Consider the following 19912-nt stretch of genomic DNA (forward strand, 5'->3'; position numbering starts at 1 on the left):
AGGAGCACGGGCAGGAGCAGAAAGTAAACGGCGGGCGGGGGTGGTGGTGGTCAAAGCAGTGGAAGCTGTAATCAGGAAAGTGAGCAAGTGTACTGCAAGGCTTCGGTGGTGAATCGGCGTCAACGGACCTCAGGGAAGTCAAATTCGTGAGTTAATGGAAGTTACGAGCTGGTACAGGACGAGGGTCAACACAGGTGGTTAAGTCGCCGGGGACATGGAGGAAATTGGGATGGACCGAAGTTCATTATCCATGGCTTTAATTTTTAAAAAGTGGGGGGTGGGAGGGAGCAGGCAGGCAGGCGGTGGCAGGGATACAGTGGAGCAGAGGGTGATACAGTTACAGGACTGGGGACCGGAAGCATACCTGGGAACAAGGGTGGGCAAGTTGCACCGGGGCCAGGGACATCACCTCCTGACCCCCAAGATAGGTGTGAGAGGGAAGGGGTACCGCCAAGGGATGAGAAACGTTAGGAACATTCTGGGAATATTCCGTGTCTCTCACGGACTTCAGATTCCAGAGGGCACAGAGGAAGAGCGTGGGGGGGGAAAGGGAGCACGGAGAAGTGAGCTGAAGGCAAAGAGGGCACGAGGGAGATGGTGATGAGAACCAGAGAAGGCACATGACCTGAGGAGTTGAGGAGGATGGGCCATGATGGCAATCCCTGGTCTCATGTGTTCCAGAGAGCTCGAGCTTGGCAGGCCACAGGTAGATGGTGGTGGGCAAGATGGTCAGAGAGGGATGAAGTGTTGCAAAGCGTTATTCTTCTCCAGCAAGCCAAGGGCTCAAGCCTCTAGAGACAGATGCCTCCCTTCTGAGGTTGTGTTAGCTTGGCTCCTTCGAGATGTGGCATAGAAGAAATGCATTAGAGGAAATGTCTCTGAGAGATCGTAGGGAGCCGGAAGAAGCTGGGAAAGCCCCAGATCACAAAGCAGATCTGAGCCCCAAGTAAAGGAGAGAAGGAGGGTCAAGGCTTGGGGGTGAGGGGAAGCACCAGCCAAAGTCACCGTCAGAGGAGCCGACCTCCCAGGACTGGGCCTGCTCCGGTGTCCCTAAAAGGGTCACTGGCCGGAGCAGCCCCCGGTAAGCATGGCCTTTGGAGGGCACGCGAGGATGTGTTTCAGGGTGAGGCAGCAGGGGCCCTCAGTTACACTCCCTTCAGAGTGGCGGAGGCCCGTCCCCATGGCCGCCCCACGACACAGTAGTGTGTGTATGTCAAAAGCAACGCTTCTCAAATTGTGTTCTACAGAACCGTTGGCCCGTAAGGACCTGTTTGCGAACATCAAAGGGGGTTCCGCGATCAAACCACTTTGGGAAACACTGCAGACCCTCTCTTCCTCAGGGAGGATCGCTATACTTATTGGCGTATTAAGAGTTCTGAGAAGTCCTGTAGTAAAGAAACTTGCTTACATTTTTTCGTTCAGTTTAGTTCCCAGAAGGAACACCCTTGGAAGGTGCCTTCCCTCCCAAGGCTGAGATTCGGAGCTGAGATCCGAGATGGTATGACTGCAACCCACTGAATCATGTGCTTTCCGATGTCCCTTAGTAACGAGGGAAAAATGAGATCGCGAGCATTAGTTATCGGGCCCCATCATGTGCCGCTCCTGTGCACACCTGTTGCCAAGCTTTCTCTGAACCATCCTGTGTAAAATGTGAACTCTTGCACCCCCCTGGCCCTTCCTACCCTCTTTCCTGCTTTTTCCCTATAGCACGTCTCTGCCACTACCCTACAATTTACCGTATTCTGCTTTTGTCTGTAGCACGTAAGCTCCCTGAAGTTCAGGATGTTTGCCTGCCTCATTCATTGATGTTCACCTTGTTCACCCAGGATGCGCTGGGCACACACCAGGCACTCCATATACATATTTGCGGAAAAGACGAATTGAATAGATGAGTGATCTGTGTGTATAGGAAAACAAGAGTTCTAGTTTCTTACTCTCTTAGACTGAAATCGGGGTTAAATGACAGTGATAAAGAACTCAAGCAAGGTTTGTGAGCCACATGCCAAGGCCACAGAATGTGGTGAGGTTTCACAAATAGCGAAGAGACCCCATTATGGTTCCAGCCAGTGGAATGGTAACGAAACTCTCCTCTTGCCTCCGCTTCAGACCTCGAAACCATTCCGTCCTACCAATTTAGAAGTTTCTGGAATCCCATGGCCTTGGAGATCTAACACACAGTACAGTGATTAGAGGCGACAAAATTGTCTAATAAACCTCAAACTTGCTGGCAGAGTAGACCTGAATTGTTCCCACTCCTAGTAGAAGAAATGATGGTCGCGTGATGGGAACAGAGGTGTTGGCTAACCTTGCAACGGCAATCCTTTTGCAATATAAACGTATCAAATCAATACGCTGTACACTCTCAACTTACACAATGGTATATGTCGATTATATCTCAATTAAACAAAACAAAACAAAAAATAAAATAAAAGGAAGAGCTCCCTGGCCTGAGTGTGAATAAGCAGCATGTTGGGAGTCAAGCCAAAATAAAATAATACTGAAAGTGAAGCCCGTACTAATATCAGGAAGTTAGGGTGAGCCTGAATTTCTAGTGTTTTTCCTGGGGAAATTCAAATTTCAAGTAATTCTGTGACATACGTGAGGTCCTGCTGGCTGCTGTTTTCCTTTAAATGGAGGAAATAATCATTAAATAATCATGTAGTGTGTGTGTGTATGTGTGTGTGTGTGCATCCACGGGGCTTTTTTAGGTTTCAGAGTTGACTTGACTACTCGCTGCCTCACCCCGGATGGATCAGTGAGCCTCAGACAGTAAGGCACCAAGGTCCTGGGGTCGTAGGGCTGGTGTGGCTCCAAATAGCCCAGGCATGTCTGTTGGTCCCAGAGCTGGGCCCAGGGGGCAAGGCTTCTGGGGGTGGGTAACTCCCACTCACTCACAGAAGCCTGGGGGATGGGGGGGAGTGAGTGGGGCAAGCCTTTTTTGGGAAGTGCTCACAGCTGGGGTTCCCAACGACACCAAACCCCTCCATGCAGAGGAACATCATCTTCGAGGCAAATTTAATGCTCGACCACATGTTCGTCTGAGCTCTTTTATCTATGTTTTCCTTTTCTTTTAATAGCGTGCTCATTTCTATTTCCATCTCCGCAGGTCCACGCTCTGCAGTGAATGCTCACCTCGGACACGTTTCTGGCATTCGTTAACAGGATGTCGTTTAACCAACTCTGTGAATGCTAAACCACGGTGTAGGTCTGGTCCCCAAATTAGGTCAATCACAGGTACAGGGACTTGATCCGGAGGAAGTTCATACAGACTTTCCAGCTGGTTCACGTTCCTCCTCTCCATCCACCTTTCTTCCAAGCCACCCCCATGCAGCCCCCCGCCCGCTAATTCCTCCCACTCTCCCAAATCTGGAATCTTCCCGGCCTCCTCCCTCTCTGGCCTCAGACCTCTCACCCCACCCCTGCCTCAGTCAGGTGGTAGCACGTTCCCTCGCCGCCCCTGTAGCCCAGACTTGGCATTGCTTCCGTGGAATTTCCTGGCATCTTCTCAGAGCAGGGTCAGCACCTCACGGCTTGCCTAACTCCGGGTTTTCCCCACTGTCAGTTTTCCTCAAATCCCACAGCGGCCGCACACCCACTGGTACTGAGCATCTCGGCAGAAACGCCCTTCCCTGTCCCAAGTGACACCCCTCCGTGGCTTCCTTTGTCCCCCAAGTTCTCTCTCGGGACCCCCTCCTCCCTCAGCCACAGCTCAGTGTCTCTCAACAATGACAAGGAGAATCCAAGCACATGCCACTCACTGTGGTTCTCCCCGAGTGTTCTAGATGCCCGGTGGTTTCTGCTGCTGTGGATGAGCCGCTGCAGGGGAGCACCGGGCCCTGGAGTCCGGACATAGAGCTACCACAGGACCCTTTCTCCTCCGCTGCTGGCTGTTACCTGCTCAGAAGAGCCCTCCTGCCACCCCACCTAGTATCACTGGGGAGCAGTGACAACTCAGTTCCCTTATCTAGGGCAGCCAGCCGGACGCCTGTCTAAAGGCCACAGGGAAATCAAAGGCGGGGTCGGGGGGGAACCGGGAGGAGAAAACAACTTCCTGGTTTGGCTCAGAGGCTTGAGAAACACTCTAGGGGTCTGGAGGAGCTTTCGAGCTGCTTTATTTGGGTTACTCCCCGAGACCGGGCACTTGTGGTGTAGACGTAGACCTACCAAGGGCTAAAAGTGGCTTCTCTTGCCCCTCAAGGTCAGGACCGTCTGCTCAGAAGGAAGCCGGTCTCCCAGCGGCCCCCAGGCCATTCCCACAGCAGCTCGGATGGTGGGTCAAGAGGCTGTGCCCTGCCCCCCTGGAACTCGGTCAAGTGGTAAGTCATCCAGTGACGTTCCTGTTGGTGCTTGGGGATGGTTTCACTTTTGCAAACCTTTGTTTCTCTCCTTGGAGAGAAGGACTCAGTCATCAGCCCAGCCGGTCACAGGAAGCTCCTTCACAGGGTGAGCAGGCTTTTTGCACACGTAGAAATTAGGACCGGGACCGACTTCGAGGAAACAAGACCACAGTTCTCAGCTCTCTTTAGAGCTCTGTTTTCTCAGATGGTGTCTTCAGACAGGCAAGTCTTGTTTCCACCAGGAGAGCTGAAGTTCTCTGAAGACGTGGAAGGCTTCCTTTTATTCCCCCGGGGTGTCAGCACCGGTTTCAGTCTCCTGAGATGTAGACCTACTGTGGGTACAAGGAAGCACCAGGAGAGGGTAAGTATGGCTTGCGTGGATGCTAATCCAATTTTTTTTTTCCCCCTGCAGGACCACCCAGCTGTATGAAGGGAAGATAATCCTTCACTTCTCCACAGGGCAGGCTGACGATGGCTAATTACACGTTGGCCCCGGAGGATAACTATGACGTCCTCATAGAGGGGGACCTGAATGACGACGAAATAGAAACGTGCCACCCATACGACGCCAAGGTTCTCTTGAGCCGGGTGGTCCCCAGGCTCTTCATCCCTGTGCTCCTGGCTGGACTGCTGGGCAATATCTTGACTGTGCTCATCCTGGCGAAGCACAAAGGACTCAGGCGCACGGAAAATGTCTATTTCCTAAACCTGGCAGTTTCGAATTTATGTTTCTTGCTCTCCTTGCCTCTCTGGGCCTACACCGCGTCCCATGGGGGGGTTCTGGGCAGCCCCGTGTGTAAAACTCTCGTCGTATTTTCCTCCATAGGCCTGTACAGTGAGGCTTTTCTCAACGTCCTTCTGACCGTGCAAAGGTACCTGGTGTCTTGCAACATGAGAAGGTTTCCCCCGACCAGGACGGTGCGCTGCAACATCGCCTCGACTGTTCTGGTGTGGGGCCTGGCCACGCTGGTCATTTTGCCTGAATCCGTGTTTTACAAACCTCAGACGGAGAGCCAGAAATACGAGTGCTTTGTTAGCAGCCCTCCCTTCCTGCCAGCTGAGGAGACTTTCTGGAAGCATTTTCTGACCCTGAAGATGAACATCCTGGGCCTTCTTTTCCCACTGTGCGTTCTCACGTTTTGCTACACGCGTTTGCGAAAAACGCTGAGCTTTAGGGGGAGGAGGTATGACCCTCACAAGCTCGTGTTTGCCGTAGTGGTTGTTTTCCTCCTGATGTGGGGCCCCTACAATATCGCACTTTTCCTGTCCGCGTTCAGAGAGCGTTTCTCCCTGCACGACTGTCAGAGCAACTACCACCTGGACAGAAGCGTTCAGATCGTGAGGATCGTCGCCGCCACCCACTGCTGCGTCAACCCCGTGCTCCACGCGGCCCTCGACACCACGTTCCGAAGACACCTCTGCCGCCTGTGCTGTCTGCGGGGTGACAGTCCGCTTCGGGGCGCTGAGGGCTCCGCACAAGACGCGTCAGTGGGGGAACATGACGATTCCACCAGAGTGTGACCAGGCTTCCGTCAACGGCGGGATAAATAAACATCGGGTTTTGTATTGCTGCATCGTGTGTGTATTTATTTTTACACATCTGTGTCCAAAATAGGATCCGAGAAGAGGGGCGCCTGGGTGGCTCAGTCGGTTAAGCGTCAGATTCTTGAGCTCAGGGCACGAGCTCATGGTTCGTGGGTTCGAGCCCCTCATCGGGCTCTGCCCTGCCAGTGCCAGACCTGCCTGGGATCCTCTCTCTCTCCTTCTCTCTCTGCCCCTCCCGTGTGCTCTCTCTCTCTCGCTCTCTCTCAAAATAAATAAAAAATAAACTTAAAAATATTTTTAAAAATAGGATATGAGAAGACAAGTGGGGAGCACTGAATTTGTCTTAGGTGTCGTGCGAGGCAGGCCCTTGGCGAACGTGAGCTCCTCCACGGCTCAGTGCTTGTCCGTGGGTGTAGACGGCATTTGTCTCATTTCGCCAAGGAGGAAACTAAGGCTCAGAAACTGGTCTCGGCTCACACAGCTAGAAAGTGGCAAGGCTGGGACCGAAATATGACTGCCACTCATTGCAGAATCTATGCTTTGTCCAGCACCCCAAACTTCCAAACACCGGGCAAGAAAACACGTGAAATAAATATGTGCTCTTACACCAGACCACATTCCAAATTGGAAGCAACCTGTTCATATAAAAGCAATTGTTCAGGCACATTTTCTTGCAGGTAATTAAAAGAACTGGCCGGCTGAAGCTATGGGTAAAGAGGTAAAAGCGACCTGGTCTGTGGAATTCACTAGGTTTTCTTGCTACATGAATAGCCTGCACAAAGTAACCACAGGCAAGAATATTTTCAAGGAAGTTGAGAGAACACTAATTCAGTACAATCTGAAGTGCGATCTGCCAATACGTGTTATAAGCGATGGGAGTTCAAGTCTGTGTTGAGCAGGAAAAGGCTCAGTTGGCCAAATTTACAAAATCTGTAAAAATGGTAAAGTCAATGGTCATTCGCTACCGGTACTCTGTGGGAAGTAATTGGAATTTACGATGTGAATTAAACCAGCAGTCTCAACAGTGAGGTTCATTGGCTGCCATGGGCTTACCTATCCTTAATTCTGTGGATTTTTTTTTTTTTTCAGAAATAAAAATTTCGTATCGTGACTCACCCTACCACACAGCAGTTTTGTGGCTTAGGAGTGGCAGATTGCGTTCAGGGCCACGACGGAAATTTTTCTGAACAAGAAGGATGGTCCGTATCTACTTAATAGAACACGGAATGGCTTTTGAAAACCAAATTTCTCTGCCGAATTCACTATGTTTCTTAATAAACTCAACCTGACGTTACGAGGCAAAATAGCACTTACATATGAAACATACACTGTAGGGGCGCCTGGGTGGCGCAGTCGGTTGAGCGTCCGACTTCAGCCAGGTCACGATCTCACGGTCCGTGAGTTCGAGCCCCGCGTCGGGCTCTGGGCTGATGGCTCGGAGCCTGGAGCCTGTTTCCGATTCTGTGTCTCCCTCTCTCTCTGCCCCTCCCTTCCCCCGTTCATGCTCTGTCTCTCTCTGTCCCAAAAATAAATAAACGTTGAAAAAAAAAATTAAAAAAAAAACATACACTGTAGTAAAGTCACTTGACAACTAATGTTTGAATCACAAGAAACGTCAAGACACTTTATATACTTCCCATGTGCCATCAAAGTTAAGTCAAAGATAGAGGAGGCCCTAGAAAGTGTTATGCTAAGTGAAATAAGTCAGACTCAAGACAAATGTTATAGGACCTCACTCATAGGTAGAATCTAAAAATCAAAACAGGGGCACCTGGGTGGCTCAGTCGGTTGAGGGCCCAACTCTTGCTTTCGGCTCAGGTCACGATCTCGAGGTTTGCGAGTTCGAGCCCTGCATCGGGCTCACTGCCGTCAGCTCAGAGCCTGCAGCCTGCTTTGGATCTTCTGTCCCCCTCTCTCTCCCGTGCTTGCGCTCTCCCTCTCTCAAAAATAAATATTTTTGCAAAATGTCTTAAAGGTTTTCACCTTTCCCTATGATCCTTGTAGTTGTCCGTTCACTGTACCTGATGCAATTTATTTAAAACACCAAGTACTCAAAAATCTTTGTGACACCCAGTTCTTCTCACCAGTCCTACTCCCTATTCCCTCGCTCTGCCCTAGAAACCCATGCACACGCGAACGCACACCCACACACAGGTACAAGTGCACACACAGACACATGCGCACACGCATACACGAGCACACGCACACACATGGCACCGATCATGTGAACGACCGGCCAGATGCCCCTGAGAAAGCCAGCTGCCGGGCCTGTCCTTTGGCTCCAGACCAGCAGGCCCCGAACCCAAAACTCCAGGCGCTGAACCTGGAAAACACGCAAGGACAGGCCCAGCTGTGCTCATATTCGATCGGACACAGGATTTCAGTATAAAATTCTAGAGAAGATGAAAGGACGCCTTCTAAGGAATGACAACCGACAGCCTCTCTCATTTCCTTTATTGCCGGGATGACCGCTGAGGGCCGCGAAAGCAGGTGACTGGCTGGGAAGGGGGACAGCCCAGCCCCCCAGGCGGGGCTGAGAGCGGGGCGGGCCTGGGGTGCCGCAGGAGGGGAGGCCACGGAGTCTGCGGGTGGGTTTACCTCCTCAGGAAGGCGCAGGCTTCCAGAAGCGCTGTGGGACACACCAAAGCAGAAGAGTCAGTAACTGATTTCTTTTAATCAATAGATCAATCAAGGAGGGCACTAAGAAACAGACCCTCCCCTGCCTTCGGCGGTGCCGGCTCACTTGTCTCCCTGTGCCTTCCTCCTCAGGCCAGCCCAGCCGCTCGGGCCCTCGCTAACCCGGGTGATGTCCCGCCCTGGCCCGACGGACGCCGCCCCCACCCCATTTGTCTCTAACGGAACCAACTGTCACCCTCAAGTTCACGTGACACGATGGTCCTCTCACTTCTGAAATGTGGGCAACCCACGCCCTCGTCTTTACGCAAATCTGTCTCCACTCGTGTTCACCCAGCCCTTCACAAATACTCGCGGGGGCCTGCTTTGCGTGAGTCACTGCGCTAAGTGCTGGGGGCTCGGCAGGGACACACAGGCCCTGCCCTCAAGGGACAGGCAGTCTGTGCAATCCTGAGCCGGCTGCTCCCAAGAATAGCCCTACAGCCTCTGTCTCAAAATGTCGTCAGTGCTAGGACCACCCGACCACGATCCCGAGACGCCGGGTGGTTAAGGACAGTGACGCTATTGACGTTTGGGCCCAGGCAATTCTTCATCGAGAAGGCCGTCCCGTGCTTTGTTTGGTAGTATCCCTGGCTTCTGCCCCCCAGACACCAGCAGCACCCCCCTAAGTTGTAAGAATCAAAAACACCTCCAAGCGTTGCCAGATGTCCCCTCGGTGCGGGGCAGGGGAACTGTGCCTGGTTGGGAACAGCTGATCCAGAGATTCTTGGCCCCGCCCCACCCCTGGACCACCCCACCCGATGCCTCCAGCTGTCCGGACGAGGTGCCAGAAATAAGACTTTGGGTGATTCCCTGCCCGGCCTCCCCCGGCACAGGGGAGGCAATGCCCGTTGAAATTTTAGAATCACCGCCTGGAGCCTTACAACGCTCTGCGATGTCTTAGAAATGTTTTTGGAGGGCCAAGTTATTTGTCAATATATGTTTTCCTGGCTAAGATACTTTCTGAGAATTTGTAGTCTCGACAGTTGGCATATATGGTAATTGTCTAGAGACCGGGGTTTGTCCTTTCTGAATACATACACGTATACACATACATATATATGTGTGCAGGTGTGTATACTTACATATAGATATACACACGCTTCATTCTACTGAATACAATGAATTCTCAGTGTCTAAAACCTCCCTGACAGGCACTTACAATCAGGATTATAAAAACTTAGCATATTATCTACTGCTTTACTTTTCCTGAGTGTCTCCACCCCATCAGTGAGGCTGTAACTTCCCGAGGTCGGGGGATATCACATTGCCTTCACATTTTTTTTCCCATCTTCCCTCCTGGAATGCTGTTTGGCCCTCCAACCTTGCCCTTCACGCGCGACGGTTTCTCCGGGACGTCCTACTTACGGGAGGTTGAGCACTGTCTCAGATTACCAACGGCCGTGACATATGCCGATCCCAAATATTCTTCATACGTCGTTTCGCCTTGGAGTTTGGCCAGGCACTCGGTGTTGTCATTGAACAGGAGGTTTTTGGTTTTGGACCGGAACAGGCAAAACTCACTCGGGCATTTGTCTCCGTTTGTTCCAAACCGAGTCTGTACCAAAAGGGCAGACAAGTAAGCGAGTCGCCGAGGGAAACAGGAGAACGTGTGGACCAGGAGAGGCCAAGGACATTCCTTCCAGCCAGGCTCAGCCCTGAGTTCTGGAGCTGAGTTCTGGAGTCCTCCCACTGCCTCAGCTGAGCCTCCTGCCACCCCCTTGTCATCCCGCAGCCCGTGCCCCGGGTGGCCTGGGCCCCCCCCACTACCTCTGACCCACCTCCCACCATCGTCCCCTCCTTGTTAATCTGTGGTCTCTTCCCTTAGAACCTCTGGGTGGCCAGGTGACAGCTGAGGATTTCCGAGATCACCTACGGCATTCCCACAGGCCAGCTTTCCCGGAGAAACTGTCTGCGTTGGAAATCTTCTCTGCCACTGAGCAGGTCATTGCCTTGGGCGGGCCGCTCAGCCTCCCGTGGCCATAGATTCTCCTCTATGCCCAGGAGTCAGAGCAAAACACCTCGATGATTAAAGACCTCTTATCAGCCCCAGCGAGTGTGCCAACAGTGAGATTACCGCGCCTTTTATTATGAGGCCGGGGTACTGTCTTTAAAGCACACTTAAGACGCATGGGGTTTTAATACAAAACTAGAAGCTCTAAAAGAGAATCCCAGGGGCACCTGGGTGGCTCAGTCGGTTAAGCATCCAACTTCAGCCCAGATCGTGATCTCACGGTTCGTGGGTTCGAGCCCCGCGTCGGGCTCTGTGCTGACAGCTCGGAGCCCGGAGCCTGCTTCGGATTCTGGGTCTCCCTCTCTCTCTGCCCCTCCCCGCTCATGCTCTGTCTCTGTCTCTCTCTCTCTCCAAAATAAATAAACATTACAAAATATTTTTAAAAAACAAAAGAGAATCCCAGACTTTAAGGAAATTGCACAGTTTGCTTCAAACCACTTTCCACAGACAGCCTTCAATCTATGGGAGTTCTGGGTCTGTTGTTGTCCTTCGAGATTACAGAGGCGGATGCCTCTGCTGTTCTCACGGAGACTCCGGGCAGCTCCTCGGCATGAAGCCAACACATGAAGCCACCGGCGCCAGGCAGAGGGACAAGACAGAAGGGCCGTGGGTAGGCGGCTTTACCTACAACCGCCCCGCCCCCCAAGAGCCCGGCCAGTTAAGAAAGGGCCGGAGGCCCTGGGGATCCGCACCTGCTGTTGGAGCAGCACCTGCTCCAGGTGTTGAGCCTTATCTTCCCGAGACACCACGCCGTGGTTCGGAGCCCTGGCCAGGTGGCACCTCTCCGCCTCCTTCACAGGCTTCCGGGTGCCGTCCAGGCACAGCAGCTCAAAGTCCTCCAGCCTCAAATCCTTAGCCCATGCCTCAGAGCTCCCTCCTGGGGAGAGAGAAAAAGAGGCAGCATCAGCCACGGCTGTCCAGCTTAGGCAAAGGTCCGCCCTGGGTGGGCTGGACGAGTCCACCGGCCTCTTGAAACGCGCACAGGCGGGTCTCAGTGACGCGAGAGAGAGGGAAGGAAGCTTTGTCGGCACCGACGATACGAACTTCCAACATCTCAAACGTTAGGGCTGCTTCCGTTCAAGGGAATTAGGAGTCAACAACCAAAGAGAGGGAATCATTGACACGTTCTACAACGTGGATGGGCCTTGAAAACACGATGCCAAGTGAAAGAAGCCAGTCTCAGAAGGCCACATGGTTCCATTTGTGTGAAATGTCCAGAGCAGGCCAATCTACAGGGACAGAAAGCGAGCTGAAGGCTGCCAGCTCTGGAGGAGAGGGGAAGGGCACAGGGTCACTTTATGGGCTTGTGTGAGTATTCTAGAATCGGACTGTGTGGGCGGGTCACACAGCTCCATGAATGTGCTGGAGAGACCACCGAATCGCACACTTTGAACGGACGGATTTCGTGGCGTGAATTCTCTCTCGATAGAGCGGTTGATTTTTTAAAGAGAAAACCTTCCATCTATGCCATATTTTCTAGTGAGCTCCAGAAAAAGAACCATCTGGTTTATGTCCGAGAAGAAATTGCTTTCTCCTTCCTTTCGTGTTCGAATGGTCTTACTGTCACTAGGAAAAGGAGAGGAACCTCTATACATTTCTCAAATATGTTCAGTCAATTCCAATAAAACGCCGTTGTGAAATCCCAAAGAAATTGACAGACTATTAAATCTGACACCACTCTAGGGGATCAAGAGTCCCCTGATTGGGATGAGCACTGAGAAGTATACAGAAGTGGGGCGCCTGGGTGGCGCAGTCGGTTAAGCGTCCGACTTCAGCCAGGTCACGATCTCGCGGTCCGTGAGTTCGAGCCCCGGCGTCGGGCTCTGGGCTGATGGCTCGGAGCCTGGAGCCTGTTTCCGATTCTGTGTCTCCCTCTCTCTCTGCCCCTCCCCTGTTCATGCTCTGTCTCTCTCTGTCCCAAAAATAAATAAACGTTGAAAAAAAAAAAATTAAAAAAAAAAAAAAAAGAAGTATACAGAAGTGTTGAATCCCTATATCTGAAACTGTTATCACATTGGATGTTAATTATCCTTCAGTATAAAAAAAAAAAGCTGACATCAGTCTGATCCTTGGACATCACTTAGAGTGACGGTTCGCAAATTCAAAATGTAATTGTATGCGTGTCTGAGTGTGTGCAAATACAGGTTCATTGCTCAGACCCCTGCGTCTCTCTTTCCACTCTCTCCCCTGAAAAAAAGGGGAGCCTGGGTGACTCAGTCAGTTGAGCATGGGACTCTTGATTTTGGCTCGGGTCATGATCCCAGGGTCATGGGATCGAGCCCTGCGTCAGTCTCTGTGCTGAGTATGTAGCCTGTTTATGAGGCCCTCTCTCTCTCTTTCTCTCTCTGCCCCTCTCCCCAGCTTACATGCTCTCTCTCTCTCTCTAATTTAAAAAAAATTTTTAAAAAACACTTCATCCATTCTCTTGGCTTTGTCTATTTGATACTGAGATCATTCCAAATTTATATGGCTGTCCTCAGTCCATCTCCACGGAGAGGGGCAGGAGGAGGGAAGAGGGGCTGTGAGTGCCGATGTTTGAAAGACAGAGGCAGGAAGTCCAGGTGGCTCTTCCTCAGGGGATGAAGTGGCAAGTTATCTGTTGGGAGCCGTGGGGGCCGAGTGGGGCTGCAGTTCGGAAGGCAGCCGGATGTACGGGTGCGGAAGTTGGCAATTATCACCATTTATCTTCCATTATCTCTATCTGCCTGTGACTTTGTCTCCAGTGACTCCCAAGGAGTTTCCAGACTGAGGGCTCCCATGAGGTCCCAATGAAGGCCCTTACTTCCTTTTTTAAAAAGGGAAGTTTGGGGCACCTGGGGGTTCAGTCGGTGACACGTCCGACGTCGGCTCAGGTCAAGATCTCGCAGCTCGAGAGTTCGAGCCCCGCGTCGGGCTCTGCGCTGACAGCTCAGAGCCCGGAGCCTGCTTCGGATTCTGTGTCTCCCTCTCTGCCCCTCCCCCACTCACACTCTGTCTCCGTCTCTCAAAAATAAACATTTAAAAAAAAGGAAATTGTATTCATTGTATTTGCGCATATCAATTTTTCTTTCTTTCTTTTTTTTTTTTTTTTGGTAGCATCTACATTCAGTTGTCCATGTGGGAACAGGCAGATGGTGTGCTTCGTGGGTGACTAGACAACGCCAGGGAGACATTTGTTACTGAGCACGGCTGGTGCGTGTTTGTGTGCATGTGTGTGTGTCCGAGAGAGAGGGAGACAGAGGGAACTTGGTTTCAAAGTCAACGTGACACTCACAGATGCACCATGTTGCATATGAGGTAAAGAATTTTGGAATGAACTTGATCCAAAGCCTGGAAAAGGTTCTAATAGCTTCCCGACTGCACATCTGAACACTGGGATGTATTCACCCACCATTCGTGTTCTGCAGGACAGTGGAGTCTTTCACAAAGGCGACGTCTCCAGCCTTCTCAGCCAGGCACCTAAAATAAACACATTGCCCGAGAAGAAAAACTATTAGGGTTTTCATAAATATTTGTCATATGCGTGGCACAGACGAAAACAAATATTCCTGGAACTTAGGATTTTAAATGGTAGCTTGAACACACATGTGAACCTTCCCTGCTTCTAAGATCCCAATAAAATACCGTTAGTGAGATTTTTTTTTTTTTACAGTAGTGAGATTTTTTTTTTTGTAAGCCATAAACCATGAGCAAGAGGAGGGCAGCAGGGAGAGAAGATAATATGACCATGTTTGGAAGGTGGAGAGCAAATCAATGAGCAGTGATTTCCCCAGCAGAGCACAGAACAGCGGTACCATAAGCCGGAAGTGTAGGAAGCCCAGAAGAAAACGGATGTGCACTGCAGAACTCCAGAAAGACTCATCAGTTAGAAGGACCAGGCACCCCTGAGAGTGGCTGACACAGGAGGACTGGGCAGGTACCCTCCTATCCCATGCACCCGGGAGAGCACTCCCCCTCCCCCCACCCAGCAGAAGACTGAAGGTTTGTTCACAGGAACTTGAACCTGAACAACACTACGGACAGACAGCCAAGCACCGCAGAGGGCAGAGGCCCAACACTAAAATCAGAAAAGGGATTGAAAGGGACGCCTGGGTGGCTCGTCGGTTAAGCATCCGACTTCAGCTCAGGTCATGATCTCACAGTTCGTGGGTTCGAGCCCCTGTCCGGCTCTGTGCTGACAGCTCGGAGCCTGGAGCCTGCTTCGAATTCTGTGTCTCCCTCTCTCTCTGCCCCTCCCCTGCTCACGCTCTGTCTCTCGCTCTCAAAAAATAAATAAAACATTTAAAAAAAAAAGAAAAGAAAGGGGATTGAAAATCTCTATTCTGGAAGATTAAATCATAGCCCCTTTCCCCTACTCAGCCTCCCGAGAAGCATACAGGGTGATTCGTTCTCTGGAGAAGCTGATCAACCCAAGGAAAACGCCTATCGATTCTGATATTTGATGCCCCACAGCGAAATGATACAAACCAACTGCACCACAGGTGAGGCCCCTACTTGCCAAGATGTGGTAACTGATGCAGAACTGTGACAGCGCCATTATTTCCTTCTTAAATAGGGACAAAGGGCCAGAAACCGCTGGATAGTTGAAGAAATACCAGAAAAAATAAATGGAGACCAAAGCAATACTCAGAAGATACAGAGACAATATGGGAGAGAGAGGAACACTTTTTTTTAAAAAACGACAATGAGTGTCTTTAAAGGGATGAGAGAAGGGGCAGCATTCATGAAACAAGAATGCAAAGTCTAAAAAAGGAGCAGTCGGAACAAAGAGTTCTTAGAAAGTAAAAAAAGAAAAAATCATCATCATAAAAATTCTTAAAAACGATAGAACAGTTAGAAGGTTAAGCTGAGCAAATATCCCAGAAACTGGAAGATAAAGAAAAGCAATTATGAAAAAATAAATAAGAAGAAAATGAGATGCTAACCCAGGAGTCTGTAATTTACGAATCACAGTTTAAAGAGAAACCAGGGGCGCCTGGGTGGCTCAGTCGGTTAAGCGGCCGACTTCAGCTCAGGTCACGATCTCACGGTCTGTGGGTTCGAGCCCCGCGTCGGGCTCTGGGCTGATGGCTCGGAGCCTGGATGCCTGCTTCCGATTCTGTGTCTCCCTCTCTCTCTGCCCCTCCCCCATTCATGCTCTGTCTCTCTCTGTCTCAAAAATAAATAAAAAGTTAAAGAGAAACCAGAGAAAACAGCGTAGGAATCGTCAAAAAATAATGAAGTAAAATTTCCCAGAACGGAACACCTTGAGCTTCCAGATGAAATGGGCCCACCAATGGCCCAATCCCAAAGGATGAAAAGGAGACCCACGTACAGAAATACTAGCGTCAAGTTTCAGAATACTGGAGATTAAAAGAAATCATGTTTTTAAAAACTCAGAAACTTTGTAAGAAACTCGTTTTCGAAACATGTTACATTGGATAAAACCCCAGATGAATTTTTCCTAAACGTATTTTTCATTACCGCTAAATCTCTGTAAGTTTAGAGAGAAATACACATATAAGAGAGATGTGTTAGGTGTCTGATTTCTTCACTCTTCACAAAATATCCTTTGCATAGACTTGTGTGTCCAGGATGCTTTCTAAGCCTTCTAAAGCTTATTCTCTCAGGAAATTATACATAAAGTATTCCAAATTCAAAAATAGAGTTTTTTCAAGATGAAAGTGTCATATACAAAGAATCAGAAATCCAAAGTGGTATCCGATTTCTCAACAGAAACTCTAGACTTAGAAGACAATGGATCAACGCATTTAATTTTTTGAGCTTGCTGTATATTCTGTCTTTCTGCTAAATTCTGGATAGGTTTTTCACAAGTCTTCCTTCATTCTCCTTTTACTGTGTCTATGCTGTTAATCTGGTCAATTGCATGGCTAGTTTCAACTGCTGTGTTTTTTCCCTTTCCAGAAGTTGTGTTTATTCTTCTATTAAAAGAAATACTACCTTGTTTTTTCTGCTGGATTTTGCTTCTGGTAGTTTTCCCGCTGTGTGTTGGTTAATATTATTATAATTATTTTTTATTGTGTACTGCTCATCATTATTGAGACAGGATTTCTGAGCAGTCTTTGGAGGCCCACCATGAAAGTGCTGTCTTTCAGGCATGTTTCTAGAGGGACCACTAGGCTGGGATCTTTTCTTTTTTAATGTGTATTTGTTTATTTTTATTTTTTGAAAGAGAGAGAGACAGAGCACGAGCGGTGGAGGGGCAGAAAGAGAGGGGGACACAGAATCCGAAGCAGGCTCCTGGCTCTGAGCTGTTGGCACAAAGCCCGACGCGGGGCTCAAACTTGCAAACCACAAGATCGTGACCTGAGCCAAAAGTTGGACACTTAACCGACTGAGCCACCAGGTGCCCTGGGATCATTTTTAAAGACATTTATGGGGCGCCTGGGTGGCCCAGTCAGTTGAGCGTCCGACTTCAGCTCAGGTCACGATCTCATGGTCTGTGGGTTCGAGCCCCGCGTCGGGCTCTGGGCTGATGGCTCAGAGCCTGGATGCCTGCTTCCGATTCTGTGTCTCCCTCTCTCTCTGCCCCTCCCCCGTTCATGCTCTGTCTCTCTCTGTCTCAAAATAAATAAACATTAAAAAAAATTTTTTAAAGATCTTTGTGAGTCGAGAATTTCTGGACCATCCTAGGGGATACAAGTTTGAGCTACAAATCCATGCAGAAGCTAGCTCATGGTTTCAGGTTCTCAGGGGGGTGGTATGCATTCTCCCTCCCTGTTCTCCTCGGCATCCATCAACTTGATGCCCTGTAGGAGCGGAAGTTACTTCTGGTTCATTCCTACCTTAAAGGTGTAGGTAACCTCCAGGTTCATGTCTGTCATGAAGGTAAATGTCCTGAGGAAAAAGTGGGCACTTAGCTCTCTCTGAATTCCTAGTCTCCCTTAGATTTTAGTCTAATGATCCTTTACTACTTTGTCAGTTATTCAATACTCTTAAGAACACGCATGTGAGGGTACAGCTGGGTGGCTCAGTCAGTTAAGTGTCCAACTTCAGCTCAGGTCATGATCTCACCGTTTGTGGGTTCAAACCCCGTGTCAGGCTCTATGCTGACAGCTCAGAGCCTGGAGCCTGCTTCGGATTCTGTGTGTGTGTGTGTGTGTGTGTGTGTGTGTGTGTGTCTGCCCCTCCCCTGCTGGTGCTCTGTCTCTCTTGCTCTCAAAAATAAATAAAAATATTTCTTAAAAATGTTTTTTAAAAAAGAACGTGTGTGTGTGTGTGTGTGTGTGTGCACGTGTGTACTAATCCAGCATTTTTGCTTGTTTTTAGTGAGAGAATCAGTCAAAATAGCTAACACTGCCATTTCCCAGACATGGAAATCCTGTCAAAATCCTTAGGGAGAATGTTTTTCAACCTCCACTTAGTTATCCAGCCAAACCAGAAATCATTTCAAAGATAGAAGAAAGACGTTTCCAGATGTGTAATACTCAAAACACAGCAAATCCAAGCCACCCCTTCTCAAAAAGATGTGTTCTGTGCCAACAAAACCAAGAAAGCGAAAGATACGGGATCCGGGAAGTGGGCAATTTAACACGAAGTACAACAAAAGGAAATCCCAGAAGGACCATCAAGGGGAATCCCAGGACCACAGAAATCCAGGGGGCCTAGAGAAAACCAGTCCAGACGGGGCAGGAGCAATATTCCCCATCACCTGATGAACCCCGGCCAGCACTCACTCTGGGTATGTATTGTTAGGAGGTTTACGCTCCTGGCTAGGGGTTTTGAGATGAATTAGTGATTTTTCTTTTTAAGCACAGAAAATTAAGCAAACAAAAAACGAGACACCGGTTAACTCTAGAGTAAACAGAAACTTTGTACAATAAGGGAAGTACAACCTTATTATACCACATATTTAATAGGAGAATAATATTTACATATCCATGGTCACGTACTGAACATGACATAAATTTGTGGGAGGCTAAAAGCAGGTGAAGTTTGTGGATGTGAGCGGAACAGGCACAGGAGAGGCTAGGACCTCTTCTTCCAGAATAGAAAGTCCGCGGAAAATAGCTGATGGTTGAAAATTAAGAACCAGCAATATAAGGACGTTGGTTAGAAATACAGTGGTAACAGGATTTTCTGGTCCCAGCTCTCAGTGGGAATAAAAGACAAACCATTTCCTTCCAGTATAAACAGGAATACCAAGGTGTAAGTGTTTCCAGTGAAATAATACCTTCCCACAGGTTTAAGAGAGAAAACCACATGATTCTTTTGGGTTTTTATCGGAAACATGTCTATTCAATGTTTCTGAGCGGAATCACATCACAACTCTTCCATTTGCAAACCCTTAAAGATATTCTTGTCCGTCTGCAAAATACTTTTATGGGCCACTGAGACGAGAGTAAAAGCTACTTCTGTATCCTCCCATCACTGGAGAAAAGGCTACTGAATTTTATTTTATTTATTTATTTTTTTAACGTTTTATTTATTTTTGAGACAGAGAGAGACAGAGCACGAACGGAGGAGGGGCAGAGAGAGAGGGAGACACAGAATCGGAAGCAGGCATCCAGGCTCCGAGCCATCAGCCCAGAGCCTGGAGTGGGGCTCGAACACACGAACCGTGAGATCGTGACCTGAGCTGAAGTCGGACGCTTAACCGACTGAGCCACCCAGGCGCCCCTGGCTACTGAATTTTACATACTGAAAAGCTCAGGGACACACGGCTGGCTCAGTCGGTTAAGTGGCCGACTCTTGGTGTTGGCCTAGAGGGTGGCGGCTACAGGAGAGAGAAGTCTTCCCCCTAAAATTGAATTATAGACGGGACTTAAGGGGCCACGTACTCTCCCCATTTGATTCTGAGGATGAGGACCCTGAGGCCCACTGACGCCGACCTTGGCCCCAGGCCACAGGGAGGCGCCCGGCTGAGCTGAGGTCAGACAGCACCCTGTCAGCCTCCACTGTCTGCAGTGGCTTGTGTGGGGGAGGAACAGTCCATCAGTGGACCTCCAGGCTGCTCCCTGCCTCTGCCGTGACAGGCCATACCTGACCCTTTAGAAATGCACTGCCAAGATACCAGAGGATGACGGACGAAGGACAAGTCCCTGTCCTGGGGAGGCTCGGCCGCGGCACTCACCTGAAAGCCCCAGTGTAGCCAAAGTATCTCTCGCTGCTGTTGGGCACACACTTGTTCTCACCCCTTTCGTCGCCAATGCACAGCGCACAGAGATTGGAGTTGGGGTCGGACCCGGGGGCACAGCTCTTACTAAAGAATTCACCTGCGGGGAAGGAACACCGGGAGTCAGCTCTTCCTGCCCGAGTCGACGTAAGAGGCCTTCGCCCAGCAGGCGACGCCACTGGGTCTGGGTTCATTACGCGGCCCAGGACAGACAGAACACGCTCACCGTCGCGAACGGCAACACGGACC

The 19912-nt window shown here is 49.9% G+C and overlaps 2 protein-coding genes and 1 long non-coding RNA gene across 7 annotated transcripts in view; 1 reads left to right on the top strand and 2 right to left on the bottom strand.

Annotated features, from left to right (window-relative positions):
* Positions 1-240: 240 nt before the first annotated feature.
* Positions 241-3953, bottom strand: LOC124523230 (uncharacterized). The gene is made up of 2 exons (XR_006964961.1): positions 1409-3953; positions 241-835 (listed from the first exon to the last, which is right to left on the bottom strand). It is a non-coding gene; the product is annotated as an uncharacterized LOC124523230 (long non-coding RNA).
* A 90-nt stretch (positions 3954-4043) lies between these two features.
* On the top strand, positions 4044-5903 carry CCRL2 (C-C motif chemokine receptor like 2). Of its 5 annotated transcripts, none has more exons than XM_047095073.1 (3): positions 4044-4316; positions 4750-5521; positions 5615-5903. In XM_047095073.1, exons 2-3 carry the CDS (start codon positions 4809-4811, stop codon positions 5856-5858), a joined length of 957 nt encoding a protein of 318 aa, XP_046951029.1. In that variant the 5' UTR covers positions 4044-4316; positions 4750-4808; the 3' UTR covers positions 5859-5903. The 5 variants fall into 5 exon arrangements, with proteins under 5 accessions (XP_046951029.1, XP_046951030.1, XP_046951026.1 ...); XM_047095074.1 differs by having other exon boundaries at positions 4750-5461; XM_047095070.1 differs by having other exon boundaries at positions 4045-4316; positions 4750-5903.
* A 2416-nt stretch (positions 5904-8319) lies between these two features.
* The window catches only part of LTF (lactotransferrin), a 32050-nt gene continuing 20457 nt past the window's right edge, over positions 8320-19912 (bottom strand). Inside the window, exons 13-17 of the mRNA XM_047094804.1 lie at positions 19622-19763; positions 13940-14007; positions 11262-11446; positions 9924-10113; positions 8320-8511 (exon numbers count right to left, since the gene is read on the bottom strand). Of these exons, the coding sequence (XP_046950760.1) occupies positions 8477-8511; positions 9924-10113; positions 11262-11446; positions 13940-14007; positions 19622-19763 (620 nt within the window). The 3' untranslated portion in view covers positions 8320-8476. The remainder of the gene's footprint in view (positions 8512-9923; positions 10114-11261; positions 11447-13939; positions 14008-19621; positions 19764-19912) is intronic.

This window comes from Lynx rufus, unplaced genomic scaffold, assembly GCF_022079265.1.
Source record: "Lynx rufus isolate CCGP_SWC_20201006 ecotype Redwood Valley unplaced genomic scaffold, mLynRuf1.p SCAF_4, whole genome shotgun sequence".
Classification (NCBI taxonomy): domain Eukaryota; kingdom Metazoa; phylum Chordata; class Mammalia; order Carnivora; family Felidae; genus Lynx; species Lynx rufus.

Coding starts and splice junctions, on each gene's coding strand:
- CCRL2 (XM_047095070.1), top strand. CDS start 4,809: ATGGCTAATTACACGTTGGCCCCGGAGGATAACTATGACGTCCTCATA.